The 19,855-nt window shown below is 41.1% G+C and overlaps 1 protein-coding gene across 5 annotated transcripts in view; it reads right to left on the bottom strand.

Moving 5' to 3' along the window:
• The window catches only part of ARHGEF6 (Rac/Cdc42 guanine nucleotide exchange factor 6), a 118,515-nt gene that overhangs the window by 89,431 nt on the left and 9,229 nt on the right, over positions 1-19,855 (bottom strand). For 4 of the 5 annotated variants that reach the window (XM_019667792.1, XM_019667791.1, XM_019667790.1 and 1 more), the window contains exon 3: positions 709-793. In XM_019667792.1, coding sequence (XP_019523337.1) covers positions 709-793 — 85 coding nt within the window. Of the gene's footprint in view, positions 1-708; positions 794-18,892; positions 18,954-19,855 lie in introns of those variants that run through there. The other variant, XM_019667794.1, reaches the window with a different exon arrangement.

Genomic DNA, 19,855 nt, shown 5'->3' with positions numbered 1-19,855 from the left:
TCCTAACCTGAAAAGAGCAGCTTCCTTAATCCTCAGGCGACCAGATGTCCGGACCCAAGATCACAACTCCCTAGCAGTTTTTCACAACTCCCTAGTAGTTTTTGTGCAGATGGCGGGGGCGGCAAGCGGCACCGAACCTGAGTTCTGTAAGTTATACTCCAAGGTGATCATCACTTTCTTTGCATTTACTAGGAGTTATATTTAATACCTCCAATGTGGTGTGTATTAACACTTAAATAAATGATTCTCTTTTCACTCACTATGAGCCTGAGTTTTCATTTCCAGTGCAAGGTTCCTGAGGGGTTCCTTTACATGAGCAAAGACATACAGAAAACTGTGAGAAAAAATGTCTCTAATGGGGAAAGGGAAGTAACCGCTATAGTCTGTAAACTCTATGAAAAAAGGAACTGATCTTTTCCTTTTTGTTTTGTCTTTTTACACTCAGTTGCCTATTCAATAGCTTTGAATGAAAGAGTTCTTAGTTCTTATCATTATACTACAGGTATTAGAATGACATCTGTGATAGGTATGTTTAAATCCTAAACCATGTAAACCTAAAACATTTGACACCCATTGGAATTTATTTGTGGGGAGGGGAAAAATTTGCACCAATCAAACAATCCTGGCCATAGTTGGCTCCTAGGGTAATTAGAAACACATGGAACCAAACATGTCACCCAGAACTCATAAATCACAAGCTCTGCTTACCTTCTGTTGCTTTGTTGACAGCTAAAAGAGTGCTCAGAACCTTGGAGAAATTGACTCCTGAATAAAGGTCATCAGGATCAAATACCTATGAGAAAGGAAATTGAAACTGTAAGACGCTGTAAGTATTCAACTCAACAAACCAAACTATCGAAAGACCACTTCCTTTAGCTCTCAGAAGAAAAAAAACATGTAAAAGCCAAGACCCAAACCTCGCTATACCTTTGGGAGAAATGAAAGCAGCAGCTGAGCCGCCTAATGACATGTGGCAGGCCATCAGTGAGTCAGAGCAAAGCAGTAATGGGAAATGGGAGCCTAGCTGGAAATGCACAGTGCATGCTCAGGCCCACTCTTCTGGCCTGAACATATCAATTCTCTCAGCCCAGTTACAGGAAACTCATATGCATGGGTTACAGTTAATGCCCATCACCTACAGAAGGACATAATAGTAGACAAAGAAGGAGATGGAGCCTTTTTGACACGTTTTCATCTGTCCAGTTTATTCATTGTACTCAATAGGGACACTCTGAGCTGTGCCTTTCTCTCTGCATTTCGTTCTCCCCACTGCCACCCACCAGGTCCCAACACGTGGGATCCCGACTCCACATTGCCCAAACTTTGTGCCCAGGTCTGTCTTTTGCTCCCAGCCTCAGTTCCTGGTTTCTGCTGCTTGACCTTGACCCCCTCAGCTCAGCTTCATTGATTTGAACCTCTGTCTGCCTGAGCCTATAGATTCTGCCTGGCCTTAAGTGACTTTTCCAGATATGACTTCTGGCCTTCCTGATACAGCAACAAAACAGTAAATAAATACAATATTTCCCTTTGACAGATTAAACAATAAATTAAATAAATACAACATTTCACTTTGCCAGTCTTCTGATATGCCACTGTCTCTAGTAAAAATACCAATCAGTTGTTGTTTTAAATATAATTTATTAATTTTAAAACATATTGAATGTATTAAAACATATTGAGACTTCTTCTATTCTCACATATGTGTATTTCAAACTAGAAGTATTCTCAACTGCAAACACACTCTATTAATCTGCCAGCCAATGATATAGATATGTATATCTGTAGGTAGCCAGATGCCCACTTTCTGCATAGAAATGCACCTGCTAAAAATATTTCATTGCAGGATGTCTGAGTTTGTGTCTTTTTTTTTCCAAACGTGGTGATGGCAATAAAATATACGTTTTCATGTGGGACATGACTGAGCCTAAGATTTTGAAGGATCTGTCTTCCCATTAGGTAGAGCCATTTGCTCCATTTCTAATCTGCCTGTTTTCTGGGAGCCACGTCTAGACAAAATGTTATCTTCTTTGTGTACATATTCTTGAAGATCTAAAATCCGTCTCTAGAATGAAAATATATAGTATCCATTTTTATCAAATTGGGAGGGCATCCGTGTAGATAATATATGCAAATGTGAGCCTAAGAAAGTCTGCCTACTCGGGAATTCACAGCTCTGCTATTCATTTAATCAAAAAACGTTTTGTATTAAAACTTAAAATGATTAAAAAGCCCAATGACATCTAAAATTGAGACACTAATATACTTTTTAGTAAAAGGGGTAATGCCAATATTCCTAAAGCGTTAAATGACATTACAATCCAAATGTGTTTCTGAATACTACATTATATATTTCAAAGTTTTCCAGGAATAAATTGATAGGCATTCTGTTTTAGATTGCCAAAGCCTGGGTGAACAAGACCCAGTAGATCCTGGTAAGAGTATCTAGTATCCCAGGGGATTCCAGACTTATCGAATCTCCCTTAAAACTGATTAATGGGAAAGTGTTCATGACATGTATGCCAACATGGTAACAAAGCAAAAAATATATATTGGTTTTTAGCCCATCATTCCTAATGGGAGTGTGAATATGTGTGTGCGTGTGGATGTGTGTGTTGGGTTCAGTGTGGTGGACATGGGTAGAGTCTAAAATAATAAGCAGAAGTAAATATTAGCAGAATAAGGCATGAGAGCAAAAGATGGGATAAAAACCTCCCTCCCTTTGTTTATGTTGGTCCATATCCAGGTTAATTGACTGCCTATATATGTAGCAACACTAGCATCATTCACTTGTACCAGCACTTGACTGAATATGAGAACAAATAGAGCTGACAGAAAAATAAAACATGTATCAACAGGAGTCATTGTGTCTGCTTGAGGGACGTTGCCTGTACTATGCAGTTTCCTTTTTAAAAAACCCCAATACACTAGACTTTGCCCACAGACATTGTTCTTCTCACTGCAAGCCTATTCTGTAGCACTAGGAACTACACAGGAAAGAGTTGGAAGAGGCCTCTAGTGACTAGTAGAAAAGGCAACACCTAAGGTTTACAATTTCAGAGCAGTTGGAAGATTATATATACAACCACAAACACTCTCCACTGTACCACAGCTTTCCAAGCCTCAAATTGAATGCTGTTGAAAATTCCAACCCAGGTCTTTCTTCCATGCACTTGAGATTGGTTCCCTACTAAAATGGAAATATTATTTGAAGGGAGGGCAATGCTTTCAGCCATTACACCTTAGTGGAAATGAGAGGCATAGGACCAAATTTAGAGATGATGATGTGGAGAAAAACTAAGGTCACTGGCGCCCAACTGGGAAAAAGCAAGGGAGAACCCCACAACATAGAGAGGGGTGTAAGGAGAACAAGGAAAAGTAGATTACAATACAGGCCATTTGCCTAGAACTAAGCCCAATCATTTATACATACAAAATAGAAAACCAATTCCCCTTTTCCATCTGCAAAGCACTGGGACTTGTTAAAATGTAAGGTCGATTTGCACATTTATGCTATATGTGGTTTTCCAGTACAAAGTCGTTATGATACTCATCTTCTGGTACTCTGTGCAAGCCTCACTAGCCTGTTAAGTATGGTATGAAACTGAACTTTCTCAATACCTATTTTGGTCCAGAAATTAGCTGGTTAGTTCCAGTTAGATCAGTGAAGGTCAGATGGACAGCAGGATTTCCTCCCTCCATATATCATGACTGTGATGCAGACAAGAAAGAAAGGATTGCTTCTTAGACTACTGCTAGATGGTTTCAAGGTCCCACTGCTGCAATGGGATGAGGCAAGGTTCAAGTAGAACAACTACAAAAACAAAAACATTTACTCTAGGTACACAATGGGAGAGACAGGGATTAAACTTTATTGAAGATTTAAAAAAAGGATTTGCATATAACCAGTCTAAGGTCCAATCCCACATCGGCAGCTCAAATCAGACAAGGCATTTAATTTTTAAATGTTTCCCCACATTTTTCCATTTTGGATATCCTGGTGTTTCTATCCACTAAACACCAGGTGTTAATTCTGAACTGTTGGGGATCTGCCAGTATAAACTGCACAGAAGTTAATATTTTTATGGCTTTACAAATAGATGCTTTTGGAGTAGTTTTCAGTTTCAACATGTATGCTGTTTTATGACATTTTTCCTAAACTGACAAACGCAAGAAAGCACATGACAAGAAACTCCCCCAACCCCTTGTTCCATTCCCTCATCAATTTTATAGCTCCAATTTACTGATTTACTGAGCCCTTGCTATGTGCTGACACCATGCTTGGAGATTAGATAGATACATAGATGATAGATAGATAGATAGATAGATAGATAGATAGATAGATGATTGATAGATAATAAATAGGTAGGTAGATAGTTAGATAGAGATAGAGATAATCTCCATTCATTGCACTTGATTGTCCCAGCAAGCCTGTAATGTGGATACAATTATTTCCCCCCATTTTATAGATGAGTAAACTGAGACTCAGAGTATTTAAGTCACAAAGCAGGAAGGTGATGGAACCAATAAAAATACCCAAAGAAGTTTTGTGAGGGGTGTTTTAGCCCTGCATGCACACTTTATGTTTTCATGAGACATTAAAAATACAAGAAAAAGAAATCCGTGGGTTTGTGCACAAAAAGAAATCCCTTGCTGCTGTCAGTACACGCAGCATTTGTACCATCTGCAGCAAGTTTGTTACAGCCTCTAAGATGACTAATTCAACTAATCATGGCAAAGAGAAAATCTCCCATATGACAAGACTGTCTCTACAGGGGTCTCGCCTAATTCCTGTGTGATCTTTCTCATTTCTAAGTGCAGCCCTGACCCAGCAGGCAACTTTTTCCAGAGCAGGGAAGGGCTGCACTGAGCTACGCCTATTTGTTCATCTGATTCCATCTTATGAACCCACTGTCCATATTTGTGAGGTGCTGGTTAGGTGGAGGTCCAGCCCATGGTTACAGGGCCAAGCCAAACCATTCCTTGGCAACATGCTCTAACCATAAGTTAACAGTCACAGCCCAGCCATACCTTTGTTAAGAGAAGCCATGTCATGTACTAGTTCAGAACTGAGTGAAGTCTCTAACGTCATTTGGCTTCAGTCCCACTCAATCGACTTCCATTTAAAGTTAATTTAGGGTTTGAAGTGATCACAATAAGCCCCATCACTCAACTGTTAAAATCTAATTAACTGAAAAGCAAGGGATTCAGTGGAACCACATGGACATAGCTTATGTTTCAGGCCCATTCAAAAAAAGATTCCAAATATTTTAGGAATATTCTATCTCTCCCTTGTTCATATTGTTCTTACTGAATAAAATCTTAAATTAGTCCATCTTGAATCACATTCTCTAATTCTCACAGCTGAGCACGCTGCCTCTGTCAACCTCTGAACTTTGGAAGAAATGGCATTACATAGTGCGACAGAGCAAGCAAATCTTAGCTGCTTAGTCATATTTCACTGGGTGACACTGCTCTTGACTCTGTAAACACGACCTGGGATGCTTCCACATAGCCCCTACCAAAAGTAGTCACAAAGTCAGCAACAAATAATACCCTAAGCTCAGAAAGTAGACTCAAGTAGCCACTGGTATTCCACTTACTAGAATACAGTGGATGGCACTTGTACTTACCTGGTTTTAAGTAATAACTATTCCTATTTGATAGGGAGCAAGCTTAAGAGAGCAAACCCTGCTCTCTACTCCTCTCTTATTTCCTTGCTTTCTGTCCATTTCAGCAATTTAGGGAACAAGATCTGACTTGTGCATGTACTTGCAATAACATCGTTGTATTGAAAAGAGCACTAGTGAGGGTCAGAAGACCTTGACTCCAGTCCCAGACTTGCCACTGCTGAGTAGTTGTGAGGACCTTAGGAAAGCAACACCATTTTCCTGTGGCTCTGTTTCCCATCTGGAAAGTGAGAGATGTGCTGGCCAATCACCTGAATAGGGGCTCTCAAAGGCAGCATCTTGGCTGCACCCCACAGGCCAGAATCTGGTCTTCGATGCTCAAGGGTCTTGACTGAAACTAATATAATATTGTATGTTAGCTCTTTTTTAATAAAAACACCAACCAAATTCACAAAAGGTCAACGCATAAACCAAAATGCCAATTTGCTAATTTTTACTTAAAAATCAACTATTAAGAAGATCGGATACTCCCATTTTATAGCCAGATCCCTCTCTCCCCATAGAGAACTCTACATGGGAAGCTAAATTAGAATTAGATATTTGTTGGATAGTATAGAATCAAAGCAAAGGGAGTTTGGGGTATCACAGTTTAACATAATTATTACTTATTAGTGAACTTTTTCAAAATGTCATTTTTAAATGACCTAATTATATATTTTGGCTCTATCTTGCTGCCACTGCCTAGTGGGACCTAGTGGGACTTGTACTGTTTTGCAGAGAGCTTTGACCATCTCTGTTCTTTTGTCTCTGTGGATTTCTTTTTTATTTTTAAGAATTTATTGGGGAATTGGGGGAGGGGAACAGACAAGTTGCTGTCCTTTTGGTTCTTCAGTCTAGTTGTGGAGGACGTCGCTTCACTGGCCCATGTTAGTATTATCATTGCTCTCTTCCCGGGTGAGGCAGTCGCTTGCCAGCCATTGGATGGCTGCTCACGGCGGCTCACAGCAGCTCCCGAAAGCTCACGCCTGCTGCCGGCCAGCTCCACTGCAGCCTACGCCATCGCCGGCAGCTCACGGCAGCCCTGCTCCAGGTTGAGCTGTTGTACATCATCTTAGCTGTAGAGGGCGCAGCATCACTGGCCCGCATGTGGGATCCGAACCGGGGCCCTGCTGCTCAGAGCTGGCATCCCAAGCCAATTCTTAACCAATGCGCCACTCAGCTGGCCCAAGATTTTTTTAAATTGGGGAATTGGGGAGGGGAACAGTGTTGGGGAATTGGGGAAGGAGAACATTGTGGTTTTCCAGGACCCATCAGCTCCAAGTCAAGTTATTGTCCTTCAATCTTAGTTGTGGAGGTCACAAGCTCAGCTCTAAGCAGCTCTAGTCACTGCTTTCTATCTAGTTGTTGGGGGTGGGGCATAGTCCACCATCCCATACAGGAGTCTAATCGGCAACCTCGTTGCGCACTGAGCCATCCGGCCCCCGCCCATTCATTGGCAGCTCGCAGCTGCTCAGCTCAAGGTGCCATGTTCAATCTTAGTTGCGGGGAAGCGCAGCCCACCATCCCATATGGGTGTCGAACTGGCAATCTTGCTGCTAAGAGCATGCACTCTCACCAGCTCAACGGCATCTCAGCGTGGGTGTAGCACACTGGCCCATGTGGGAATCGAACCAGCAACCCTGTTGCTCAGAGCTCGTGCTCTTAACCAACTGAGCCACTTGGCCGGCCCGTCTCTGTGGACGTCTATATAGTCACTTTTAATAACTACTATGGGCTTCTAGATTACTTGGACCTCATCTAATCCAGAGCCGAGAAATTCAGCTACATAGAGCTCTTATGATTGGAGCAAAGATCTGGGTGTAATTCTTCACTGCGCACCCCTTATTGGAAAGTCATCAAATCTACTTCCTGATGACCACCTAGCATCAGCAACATCAATGTGTCACACATTGTGACCTCCATTCTTGCTTGTTACAGTCTTTTAGAGGGAAAAACACTTTCTCTGCCACAGAAATTTATCTTCAGTTGAATATTGTGTTCAGGAAAGATAGGAATGAATGAGGAGTGATATAGGCATCTTGGTGGGGATGGTCACAGGATTAAAAAGAGAAAGAGAGAGAAAACTGGCTTTGGATAATCTCACCAAAAAAACAATAGGCCTGAAGAAAAGGGAAAGATAACACCTCTCCTGTCTGTAGTGCTTGCCAAGCCAAGGACAGGAAGTAGGAGGCCTAGAACCAGCTGCCCCTCAGCCAGCCAGCCACTGTGGCCTGCCCCTCCTCCTGTGCTCCTGTCGCTAGAGCCTTTGCAGGAGCCATACTGGCTTCCTGTTTTGAGAGGTGGGGGTAGAGGGGTGATGCCTCAGCTGCTGGAGCGTCTGTGTGACAGACCTGAGGGTGTCCTCCCTAAGCCCCTCACCCCACCCCTTCAGAAAAGGGGACTTATATCCTAGTGTTCTAAATTGGAATGCAGAACACATTTTCCCAGAGACATAGTGTCACACCTTCCACTTAGTCTCTGTGAGTTCTATTAAACAGGCTGTTGTGGTCCAGCCAGAAAACATAATCACTGCATAGAACCTTGTTTCTATGGGAAAACGTTTTCTGTGTTCCCAACAATTTACAAATGAATTTTTGGAAAACAATCCATTTTTATATTGAAGAATGCCTGGATGTGTGATCCCAAATCAAAGTCCACATCCTTTAGAGCAGCGGTTCTCAACCTTCCTAATGCCGCGACCCCTTAATACAGTTCCTCATGTTGTGGTGACCCCCAACCATAAAATTATTTTCGTTGCTACTCTATAACTGTAATTTTGCTACTGTTATGAATTGTAATGTAAATATCTTTTTGTTTTCCGATGGTCTTAGGTGACCCCTTTGGGGGTCATTTGACCCCCAAAGGGGTCGCAACCCACAGTTTGAGAACCCCTGCGTTAGAGTTTTTCCTTGTACTATCACATAAAGGATGAACAAATACACTCTGGGTGCTATTTATATTAGAACTCTCCATGATGAGAGAACCAAGCAATAGGAATGAAGACTATGAGAATATCTTCGGAAATTGTAATAGTCGACAGCTCCTGCCTATGTAACAGTCCAAGCAGTTAAGGGGGAGACTTAGCTGTGAAGATAGGGCTCCTGAAGCCCCTGCTTTCTTAGGAGACTATGATTTAGGGTTGGAGCCTGAAAGTCTAGCAGAAGCAACTGCTTCACCATGACTTCTACATACAAGACAGACTAGTGTTGACTGAACCCCACACAAAGATTAAGGCAGGAGGAAGGCAATGATAAAAGGAGCCCCTTCAGGTTGCTTTAAGCAAGCAGCTCCTCTGGCAATTTCATCTACAGCCTTCCATAAAGTCCCCCCATTGACTTAGGCTCACATTTCTTTCTTCTGAACAGCTACGGTCTTACAGTCTGTATAGATGCTGCACATTTAAGCCCTCAGTCACCCATCACTATAACATTCTCTATTTATTCTGTGCGTGTTAAAATGAGCCTTGGATTTCCAGTTAGAAGGCAAACTCTTTGAAGTCCAAATTGCCCCCACAGTCCTGGCTCAGTATTCAACATATATGAAACATTTGATAAATAATCATTCGTTGGTTGATTGATATACTGTCAGAGAAACTTAAATATAAATTGTGCCTAGAATATAAGTCTCATGAAGCCATGTTTAAAAAACTTTTTCACTTCTGTATCCTTAGTGTCTAGAAGACTGCCTGTCAGATAGTAGGTGCCCAATAAATATTTGATGAATTAATAAAAGTTTATAAGCTTCACCAATAGATGATTAACCATATTGAAGAAAAAGCATTCCCCAAATTACAGTAAAGTAAAAAAGAATTATCGGGCCAGCCAAGTGGCGCGATGGTTAAGAACTCGCTTGGGATGCCAGAGGGCCCCGGTTCGGATCCCACATATGAGGGCCAGTGACACTGCCCTCTACAGCTAGATGCTGAACAACAGCTCAACCTGGAGCTGGGCTGCTGTGAGTCGCCGGCGACGGCGTGGGCTGCAGCCCCTGTGGCAGTGGGTTGCCATGGGCTACCGTGTGTAGCCAGCAGCCAGCGTGAGCAGCCAGCAGCCGCAGTGAGCGGCCGTCCAGAAGCCGGCGACTGATCTGCCTCACCCGGGAAGAGCGCAATGATGGTGCCAACTTGGGCCAGTGAAGCAACGTCCTCCACAACTAGACTGAAGAACAAAAATGACAGCAACTTGTCTGTTCCTCTTCCCCCGATTCCCCAGCGCTGTTCCCATCCCCCCAATTCCCCAATAAAATCTTTAAAAAAAAAAAGAATTATCATTCCATTTGTGACAACATGGATGGACCTAGAGGGTATTATGTTAAGTGAAATAAGTCAGACACAGAAAGACTAACACAACATGATTTCATTTACATGTAGAATCTAAAAAACAAAACAAGCAAACAAAACAAAACCCAATCTCATAGATACAGAAAACAAATTTGTGGTTGCCAGAGGGAAGGTGGGTTGAGGGTGAAATGAGTGATTAAGTCGTAAGATCTTTGATATCAAAAAGTACAAACTTCCAGTTATAAAAGAAGTAAGTCATGGGGATATGATGCACAGCATGGGGAATATAGTCAGTAATACTGTATTAATTTAGTGAGGTGACAGATGGTAACTAGACATTGTGATGACCACTTCACAATGTATACAAATGTCAAATCACTGCGTTGTACACCTGAAACTAATATAATATTGCATATCAATTATACCTAAATAAATTGAAATATATATATATATATATGATATATGATATATGTGTATGTCTCATTAAGGAAGAAAAAAATCAATTTCTATGCAACTTTCCAGTAGATGTAATTATCTAACATAACATACACCTGTACTTGTCTGCAAAATTAAGCCCTGCGACCATGAGTTGACTAAAGGTGCTTCAAATTCCATGTTTGTGGATGTCACTGAGTTGTGTGCTGAGTATGGGTAAAGTCCACAATTGCTGGCCTATCCCAGGTAGTACAGGCTCCTTTAAATCTCCTCACAAAGTACCATGACCTAAGCATTACAGAAGAGGGAAGCTGGAAAGAACTGTGGGGTTTTATTGCTTTGCTGGAGTTGGCTATATATTTTTTGAACTGTTCTATTGTAAAATCGCTTGAATGATAAACACTCTAGGCCACGCTCACCTATTCATACTCTGCTCTAAAACAGGCTTCAAGTTGCAGCCAGAGCACAGTGGGACATGGCAAAATATGGCAAAGTAACTCATGAGAAGCAAGAAAGGGGTGACAGGCAGTTTGAGGAGACTACAAATCACATCCACAAAGTCCCTCTTATACCAGCTAATGTGGGTGGAAAAGATGTTGTGCCAAAGTCACTACTATATTCCTTATTTAGAGATCATCTTCAATGATCCATTTGGCAAAGACTTTTGGCACTCATTGCTTATACCTATATGTGAGTCACTCTTTCAAAAGTATGTAATTTTCAGAGATACCCATCAATGCCAAACAGACATTAGTCAATTAATTAATTAGTTAATTAATTTTCCGCCATCTGATCCTAAACAAGATTTGTGTCTAGGAAACAATCCAAACACAGTAAGGTAGATTATTCAGGAACTCAGATACCAGCAACATCAGGAATGATGCTTTCATTTAACATCCGTGTTTCTCCATCTAATGGAACCCAGATTATAACTGCCCATAAGATAAAGTCCACCCTCTCCAGGCTAGCCTTCAAATTTCTTCTCAAGCTGGTCCCATCTTAGCAAGCCCATCATTTCCCACCATCATCTCCTTGTATGCCCCAGAATCCTTTGCTTTCTTCATTGTGCCTCTCTGATATGTACACTTTTCCTTATGAAAAAGTTCCCTCAACCATTTGAATCCTAGCTATCCTTCAGGGCCCATCCTACATCCCTCCCCTCCATCGGGTCTTCCCCAAACACTACACCTCAGCACACAAGGGTCTTCTCTTCTTCTGAACTCAGTATTATGCTCTAGAGTCTAGACTCTGGAACCACTAACATGGATACCTAGTCATACACCGCTATACACTGTTAAACTCTATTATTTCCCATACACACGCTGCCTCTTTCTGCAATGCCAGGCATAGCACTCACCATGTAGATGGTGAACACGTACTTGCTGACTATTAGTCTTTCCTTTCAGCCTAAAATTTAAATGGATATTTCTTCCAACAGAAACACTTGTCCTTTTGGCATGCCTTCCCCGGAAGGAAAGACAGGGAAAAGGTAATTTTTTGTCTGGTAGAACATGATAAATCCGGGCTCATACATTTTCTATCACTTGGTAAAATAGATTTTTCCTTTTGAAGAATATGATTGAGAGAACCGAAGAATGCTGCCAAAGCATTTACCTCACCAAAAGGAAGTGAAGTGACTGCCTGGGATCACTTTGGAAAATCAGTCACAGAGTCCTAATGTGCAAATATCACACTTTGAAAACCCAATGAGGGCTGGCCGAGTGGCTCAGTTGATTAAGAGCTCGCTCAAGAGTCAGAGCTCTGAGCAACAGCGGTTCGAGTCCTGGCCCGAGCTGAGTTGCTGCTGAGCTGCCAACAGGTGGCAGGATGGCTCAACTAAAAAGAAAACAACAAAAAAACCAATGAAATCGAGAAACTTCGGGTAGCATAAGAAACAAGAAGTCACCTGAGGACTGCAAAAAAACAGAGAATGTCTTCCATGTGACATTATGGGGCCTAATGTCTCATACTTTTAATTTTCTTTTTTTTTAATTTTTAAAAGAGTGAGACAGGTACTCTACGTTGGCAAGAAACAACTGAATAATACTTTTAGGGAAGATCCAACTTTCTTTTTATCCAAATTTTCATCCACTAAAGAGTCATTTATGTGCATAACACTCAACTCTTGATAATCTACATATACACTATTAGATATACAAGCTATCTAAAATAAATTTTTAAAAATTCATCCATTCAACAAATATGTATGGCACTTATTTAATACATAAATTTGTTTTAAGATGAGAAAAGAAAGGACCTTATATAAAATCGGACAAACAAAGAAGTCACCCACAGGTGCACCAGCCGTTAAACCGTTGTTTTCCATTATATTGTCTTTCCTTGAAGGTGATTTTTTAAAATCCCAAATCATGATTTTCCCCAATCCATAACACATTCTCAAACACCAGCATGTCTTCAAAGACTGCAAACTGGTTATATTACGGCACAAGTGCTAATTTACACGATCACAACATATTTCCCCAAATACGTGGTTAAATTTCTATTTCAGTAAAATACTGCATTCTCTTGGTTGGCATACATTTCTCAGAAATCATTGGTAAATATCCCCAGTTTGCTTGAGACTTTGTCATGAACAGACAAATTATAAGATGGAATGTTCCTTATTATTCAGGCCTGCTTCACAGGCTGGGCTCTTCATAATAGATGTTAAGAGTTTGACACCTTAACGATGGCTCTTAAAATAATGTCCATGCTTCCAAGAGGCAGGGAAACCTGTATGTTATTGTCTAGGATGAGACAAGTCTTCAACAGTGGTTTCACTCACTGCTTTGCAAACTAGTACATTTCTTCTCACTTTAATTCCTTCTTTTCCCCATTGTCCTATTCAATCCCTTAATTGACATGTCTGATCTTTGTAATAATATTCCAGTCCCCAAGAAAGTATAAAGTTGGGATTTTACTCTATTTGTCTAAGCAGAACTTAATTAGGAAAGTAAATCTTCTGCCAGAAGGCAAATAGAAATGATGCGTGAGTGTATGCTGTTTTGATTGATCCACATCTCAGAACCCATACAGCCCTCTGTGGTAAAGTCCAATTTGCTAGGGTATGACAAAGCCTGGAGCTAATCAGACAGATGTCTGGTGTCTTAAGTCTTTCTTCCAGATGACAGCAGAGGAAGTGGCAACGCCATTGTTGAAATGCAAATATGGAGCAGCTTCTGGACTCAGTGGACATACAATCCCTCTAAAAGGTTGGTAAGCAAAGGCCCTAAGAAACTGGCAAGTACCATCACACATCTTCATTTGCAATTCAAAGGTCAGACCTTGCACTTGCTTTTGGTACTAACTCCAATGTCATCACCAATGGCTCTGCATACCTTATACTCTGCTGGCAACTGTTCACCTCTCAAACTGATTTTTGAGGGCTGCCTCAGTGAAAACATATGACCAAATTAGAATGGGGCTGGAGTAGGGGATAGCTGGCCAAGATTGTGTGGTTTTAATAAAGAGCTATATTGTGTTCCATTGCCTCCAGAAAGAGCCTGGATTAGAATCAACAATAAAACCCAATTAGAGTGAGTTAGATTTAAAACAAGTTAACTTTTACATCTCCTGTCAGGAAGATTGAATTGATCAAATTTTTTAACAAAATACATTCCTTTTGATATTATCAATATGCATGCAACCCAATTCAGAAATGGCATGTTTCCTTTTTAAGTGTTACATACTGTGTTTTCTGTATAGAGGAATTTGATTTTTATTTTCCACCTCAACTGTGCCCAATTCGACAGGTTTATTATTTAGTTTCCTGGATGCAAAGAGGAATGTTTTTGTCAGTCATCATCAGAAATTTAAAAAAAACAAAACATTTGTTGAATTGTTTCATTTAACTAAAATACATGGATCTTGCTTCGGTGTGTCTTTTTAAATTTCAAGCTATCATAATTATAAAATAAATATGTTCATTTTTTAGACATAAAAGTTAAACTATGTCATCCAGGTAAACATGACAAACTGAAAATACTCTTTTTTTCCACATTCTTCTAGTTTATGTATAGACTAGAAAAGAATGAAAAGGCTTCATGATTTTTCAATTCTAAGGGGAATCTGTCCAAACTGCTTCTAATATTAGCACACAAAATGGTAGCTAAGAAGTCACTGTGGTTAACAACTGAATAATTCATAGTGTCTGAAGAATTCAGTTGCTTTTTCTTCTCCAGTTCCTCTTTCAGACTGGATCCCCAAACATATTTCTAGTTCTGAGTTGCTATAAAGGAAACCATATACAAATTGTTTTCAGCGGTTAAAAACTAGCCACGCTAACAACAGTAAGACAATAAGCTAAAGATTTAGCATCTTTTATAACCGATTTATAAAACTCTTAAAATTACACATTTATTGTCAAATTTTAGAGTTAAGATTCCAATCTCTGTTCCATGGATATTGTTGGGCTACAATATCACTGAAATTTAAACTGGCTTTATGTAGCCATCCAAATAGAATATATAAACAAATTAAATGTGACATGTAAATAATTTTAAACACATTTCAATATACTCTAAATTCCATTTATTTTCTATGATGCAAAGCACTGAGAATTTCAAGTCTAGGGGGAAAAAAGCATTTCAATTAGTGAGTGAAAGATGTTAATGATGTTAAAAAGATTAATTTCTGCTGTTAACATAAAAACAGAGGCCAAGCCTGCCATCACTACATCTAAAATTCTCAGAAACTCAACTTTGTTTTGTCTTTAGCAGAGAGGTGCTAAGTATGAGAAAATATGTGGGAGTTTTACCTTCAACTTTATTTTTTAAAAACGTTTTTCCCAAAACAAGCAATCTCTGCCAAATAAAGCATGGAACTGAGAAACAAGATGGCTGGATTCTTTTTCTCCTGTTTTAAGTTTCATCCCTGTCTAAATTCTCAATATAATTAGTGTAAAACCTCAGAAGCCTTGGAGAAGCTATCATTCCACAGAGCCCAGTTTACCCTTTCCTGCATCCAGGTTTTCTTTAATGTTAAGATTTCAAAAGGAAATCTTTCTATAAAGCATGACTCACTTCTTAAATGGACCTTGCTTAACATAACCAAACTGAGTGAACTTCTTTTGATAATGCAATGCTATCATTTGTGAATACTAGTGTATTGGAATATATTAAAATTCCAATTAGGAACTAGCTTTTATTGAGAGTTTTCCCACTGCCAGGCACTGTGCTAAGCGCTTTACTTGTATTCTCTCATTTAATTCTAAGAGGTAGCATTACCTAATAAGCATATACCTAATAATAATAAAGTAGCATATACCTAATATTATGTACCTCTACCACCAAAGAAGTTAGAATATACCTAATAATTGGCTAACTCAGGACAGTTCAAGTCCAAAGTTCAAGCTCTTATTTGCCTTCTTTCTTGAGCTGTTGTTGATTTCATTTATTCCATGCTGTAGCCAGCATGTCTAATCTATAGCAGCCCCTCTTCTCCCTTGATCACAAGTTTCTATTTACTAGCAGTTTTCCACTTTACAAAGTGCTTCCTCATACCTTATCTAATCTAATTTGCAATTTCTAATCAGTTTTGAGATGAGCAAAAGATTACCCATACTTCCATGTTTAGATAAATAAAAGTAATTAGGCTCCGAGTGAGGGTCGATGGCAGTCTTCTAGGAGTAAAATGCATAAGTCTTAGTGCAAAGATGAGGCATATCTTTTGCAACCCAGATCTTCTCTGACCATTCAGTCATTCTATGAATCATTTGTTTAATAAACACTTACTGAGTACCTGCTATGTGCCATGTTCTATACTGAGTGCTGGGGTTATAAGGATGATCAAGCTCTGGTTCCTGCCTTTGAGAAATTCCAAGACTAGTAGAGAGACAAATGTGCCCACAGGTTACCATAAGTGGACAGCATACGGGTAGCATGGCACAAGGGACTATGGAAAAATAGACAATAGCTGCCCGATCCTGCAGAGATTTTCTAGAAGATCCAAGGCTGAAGGAGAAGCTGGTATCTTTCTTTAGGGTTCTCAGCTAGGTGGCAGACACTGGAGGTTGCTAGGTTGCTGAACTCTAGATTAACCAGGAAAATGGTTCTCAACTCCGGCTGCACATTAGAATCACTTGCAGAGCTTTCAGAGATGAAATAATAACAAGACCTGGCTACTTCAGAAAATTGTTGGGCAGTAGCTACTCAAGCTAAACATACACACACCCTAGGACCCAGCAGTTCATTCCTTTGTATAAACCCAACAGAAATGTACACCAGAAGACATGCACAGGTATATTCACAGTAGCATTATTCATAGCATCCAAAACCTGGTAACAACCCAGATGTCCCACAGGTGAATGGAGACTCAAAATATGGTATATCCACATGACAGAATGCTACTAGCAATAACAAAGAACTAACCACTAGTATCCGTAAGATTGTGGGTGAGTTGTACAAATATTACACTGAGTGAAATAAACCTTATACTTATGAGTACGTACTGCATGATTCCATTCATATAAAGTACCAAAATAGAAAAAAAAATAAATCGAGTGTTAGAATTCAGGGCAGTGGTTGCCTATTGAGAGGACTACGACTGGGAAGGGGCATGCAGGTAGCTTCTAGGTGCTGATATTGTTGTTTCTTAACCGGTGTGCTGATTATATGGATGTGTTCAATTTGTAAAGATTCATCCAACTATATACTTAGGATTTGTGCAATTTCCTGAGTTCACATTGTACACCAATATACAGTTTACTTAACCATCAAAAAAAAGAGAAATACCAAGGCCCGGGCCTCACTGCAGACCAATTCACCCAGAAGTTCAGTGGGAGGGACTGCCCAACATTTGCATTTTTTAAAAGCATCCCAGGTGGCTCTAATTACAGCCATGTCTGAAAAACCAAGGGGCGAGGTGTTCCTGTGTTTACCATCAAGTCCTTTGTGGGGACAGCCTGACACATGGCAAAGGGAATGAGTTCTGGTATAAGGTACATCACTGGTTACATTTTGGCTCTGTTTTGCACTGGCAGTGTGAGGCCTTTGTCTGGATCACCCCAAACTAGCACTGTGTAATGGGCACAATGCCACGTCTCTCCCAGGGCTGTTGTGAGGACGAAATAAAATAATATAATTAAAGCACCTAGTACAGTAGCTAGAACATAGTAGGTGCTTGAGAAATGGTGGGGACTCAACTCCTTTCTCTTTTGCATCTAAGTTCCTAAGTACAGTGATGAGCAGATTGCTGTAAATGAACAAAACTCACGCTCTGCAATTTCTCCTCCTGAATGAGTTTCTTTGTAAAGACTGAAGTAATATTATACTTGGACTAGTGATGTCAGATGAATATCGGGCATTTCTGGGCCCTAGTGGCTCTCTCTATTCAGCACCTGCTATCCCTGAAGATGAATGGAGAGGAGGCCAACCGTGGGAAATACAAACCACAGACCCTCCTTTGGAAAGCTTTACCCCCACTCTCACCCCTAAGAACAGCTCCAGGCCTGTGCAAAGACAAGGCCAAGATGTGAGTTGGCACAAAGAATAGAAAAAATTAGTAGCTTGGAAAACATACCATCCATAAAATGTGCCAAATGAAATATTTTCGTATAAAATGCAATGTTTTAGTAAAAACAAACAAACAAACAAACACAACCCTGGAAGATACAAGTCAGAGTTTTGATGCTACCACTGTTAAGCTGCCTGACTTGGGTGAACTAAACTTTTGTTTCTCCGTCAAATGAAAGCAATGCCATCTCTCCTACATCCTTTACAAGGGCCCGGTGATTTGCAGATAAGTAGAAGGCTTTCCAAAAAAATTAAGCGGCGAAGAAATACAAGATGAGAATACTTGCATTCTCATCTGAATTTTTACTTTGTTCCAAACTCCAATCAACCACCACCAACCCATCCCAAGACTGAGAGGTCTCTGATATTAAGAACTCCAAGCACACCCCGAGACTACAATAGCCTGAAGCTCGCTTATGTAAGAAGGGACTGCAGCATTGCCTGGCATGTAGCATAATACTTTGCTTAAGAGAAATCCTTGGAAATGCCTCAGCTGAAGTACAAGGGCAGGCCCAGGCCTTACGTTTTGGAGAGAGGTGCTCTCAGTCACGGAACACCAGAACTGTTGCTGGATCAAATGATGTCATCAGAGCTCCTCTTACCATGGTCAATGTCAAAATTAAGATAGGAAGTTCAAGGACAAATTGTCAAATTGTAAGATTTCCAGACAAATATAAGTTACAAAAGCAGTTTGGACCTTAGAATCTTGCTTTAAACATTGTTAATACTTTACAGAACAGCAACTGAAATTTTCCTATTCTGTAACACTTTCTTGTTTATGTGAAGCTTTTACTGACAGAAATATACAGTTGTATAGAAAAATATATTCCCTTACTCTATTTTTATTCCCACTACACATTAAGAAAAGAAAAAGTCATGTGAGTCACCTCCATGTCCAAAACCAATAACAAACCAAAAATACAAATATAAGATTTTCTAACAGACAGAGATAAACTTAAGGGCTCTCCGCTCTAGAACTAAGAAACAAATAGCTCAGATACCTGTTGGGTTTTTAAATGACTGGAAAATGAAAACTCGAAATTAACTACAGGCACGTTGGAACGCCTTGTAGAGTACAGATCTTTCCCCATCCACAAACTATTCCTGCGACAGACCTGTGTACTCATCGCCAAAAATATCCCCAAATGTACGGATGCCCGGGATAGATGGGGGCATCTAATTAGTATCAAAAATAGTACTGTTAACTCCTTGCCCAGGTTCCGGGGGTGGGGGAAAGAGAAATCTGGTCTGACGCAAACCTTGTGGCCAGAGCCGGACAACTCGCCCCTAAGTTTGGAGCGTCCTCGCTCTGCTCCCTCGCCACCCCCTCCGAGCCCCCGGGATCTCGGTGCACTGGGAGGCCCTGACAGCAGCTCAGTCTGAGAGCCACCGCAGCGGAAAGGAAGGACGGCTCTTCTCCAACGGGGGTCCTTAGGCACCACCCCTTCAAGCCCTCGCGTTTTCCCCTTCCCCTGACCCGCTGCCCCCCAGGCAGGTCACCTGGCTCAGCCGCTGCCCGCTTGTCCTCCGGCTGCTCGCTCACTCCAGCCGTGCCGCCACCGCCTCCTGGAAGCGGCTTGTCCTCCGGAGTCACGGGGCCAGCGAGCGGGCGGGCGAGCCTGTGCCAAGGCTGCGGGAACCGTTCAACCCAGCCAGAGCTGGGACCCTGCCCTGAGCGCTGCAGCCACCAGGACGAAACTGGAGAGCTGGGCTCGGCTCGCCTTGGCGGGGAGGGGCGGGAGGGGCGGCTGCAACTTTGCTCCTGGACGCGGGCGAGGAGGGGGAGCCCGTCTCCAAACTCCGTGCCGCGCCCGCAACCTCTCCGGTCCAGGAAATTTTTTGTCTTTCCTTTTCTTTCTTTCTTTCTTTTTTTAATTTAAAGGGAAGCCAGATTCTTGGCCTCAAGTTCTTGCTTCTAGAACCGTGCCCCTCGGGCGGAGGACCTACCGCGGGGCCAAAAGCGG

The sequence above is a fragment of the Hipposideros armiger genome, unplaced genomic scaffold (assembly GCF_001890085.2).
Source record: "Hipposideros armiger isolate ML-2016 unplaced genomic scaffold, ASM189008v1 scaffold_505, whole genome shotgun sequence".
Classification (NCBI taxonomy): Eukaryota; Metazoa; Chordata; class Mammalia; order Chiroptera; family Hipposideridae; genus Hipposideros; species Hipposideros armiger.
The sequence above is the reverse complement of the archived record's forward strand: the minus strand, read 5'-3'. Positions and strand labels throughout refer to the sequence as shown.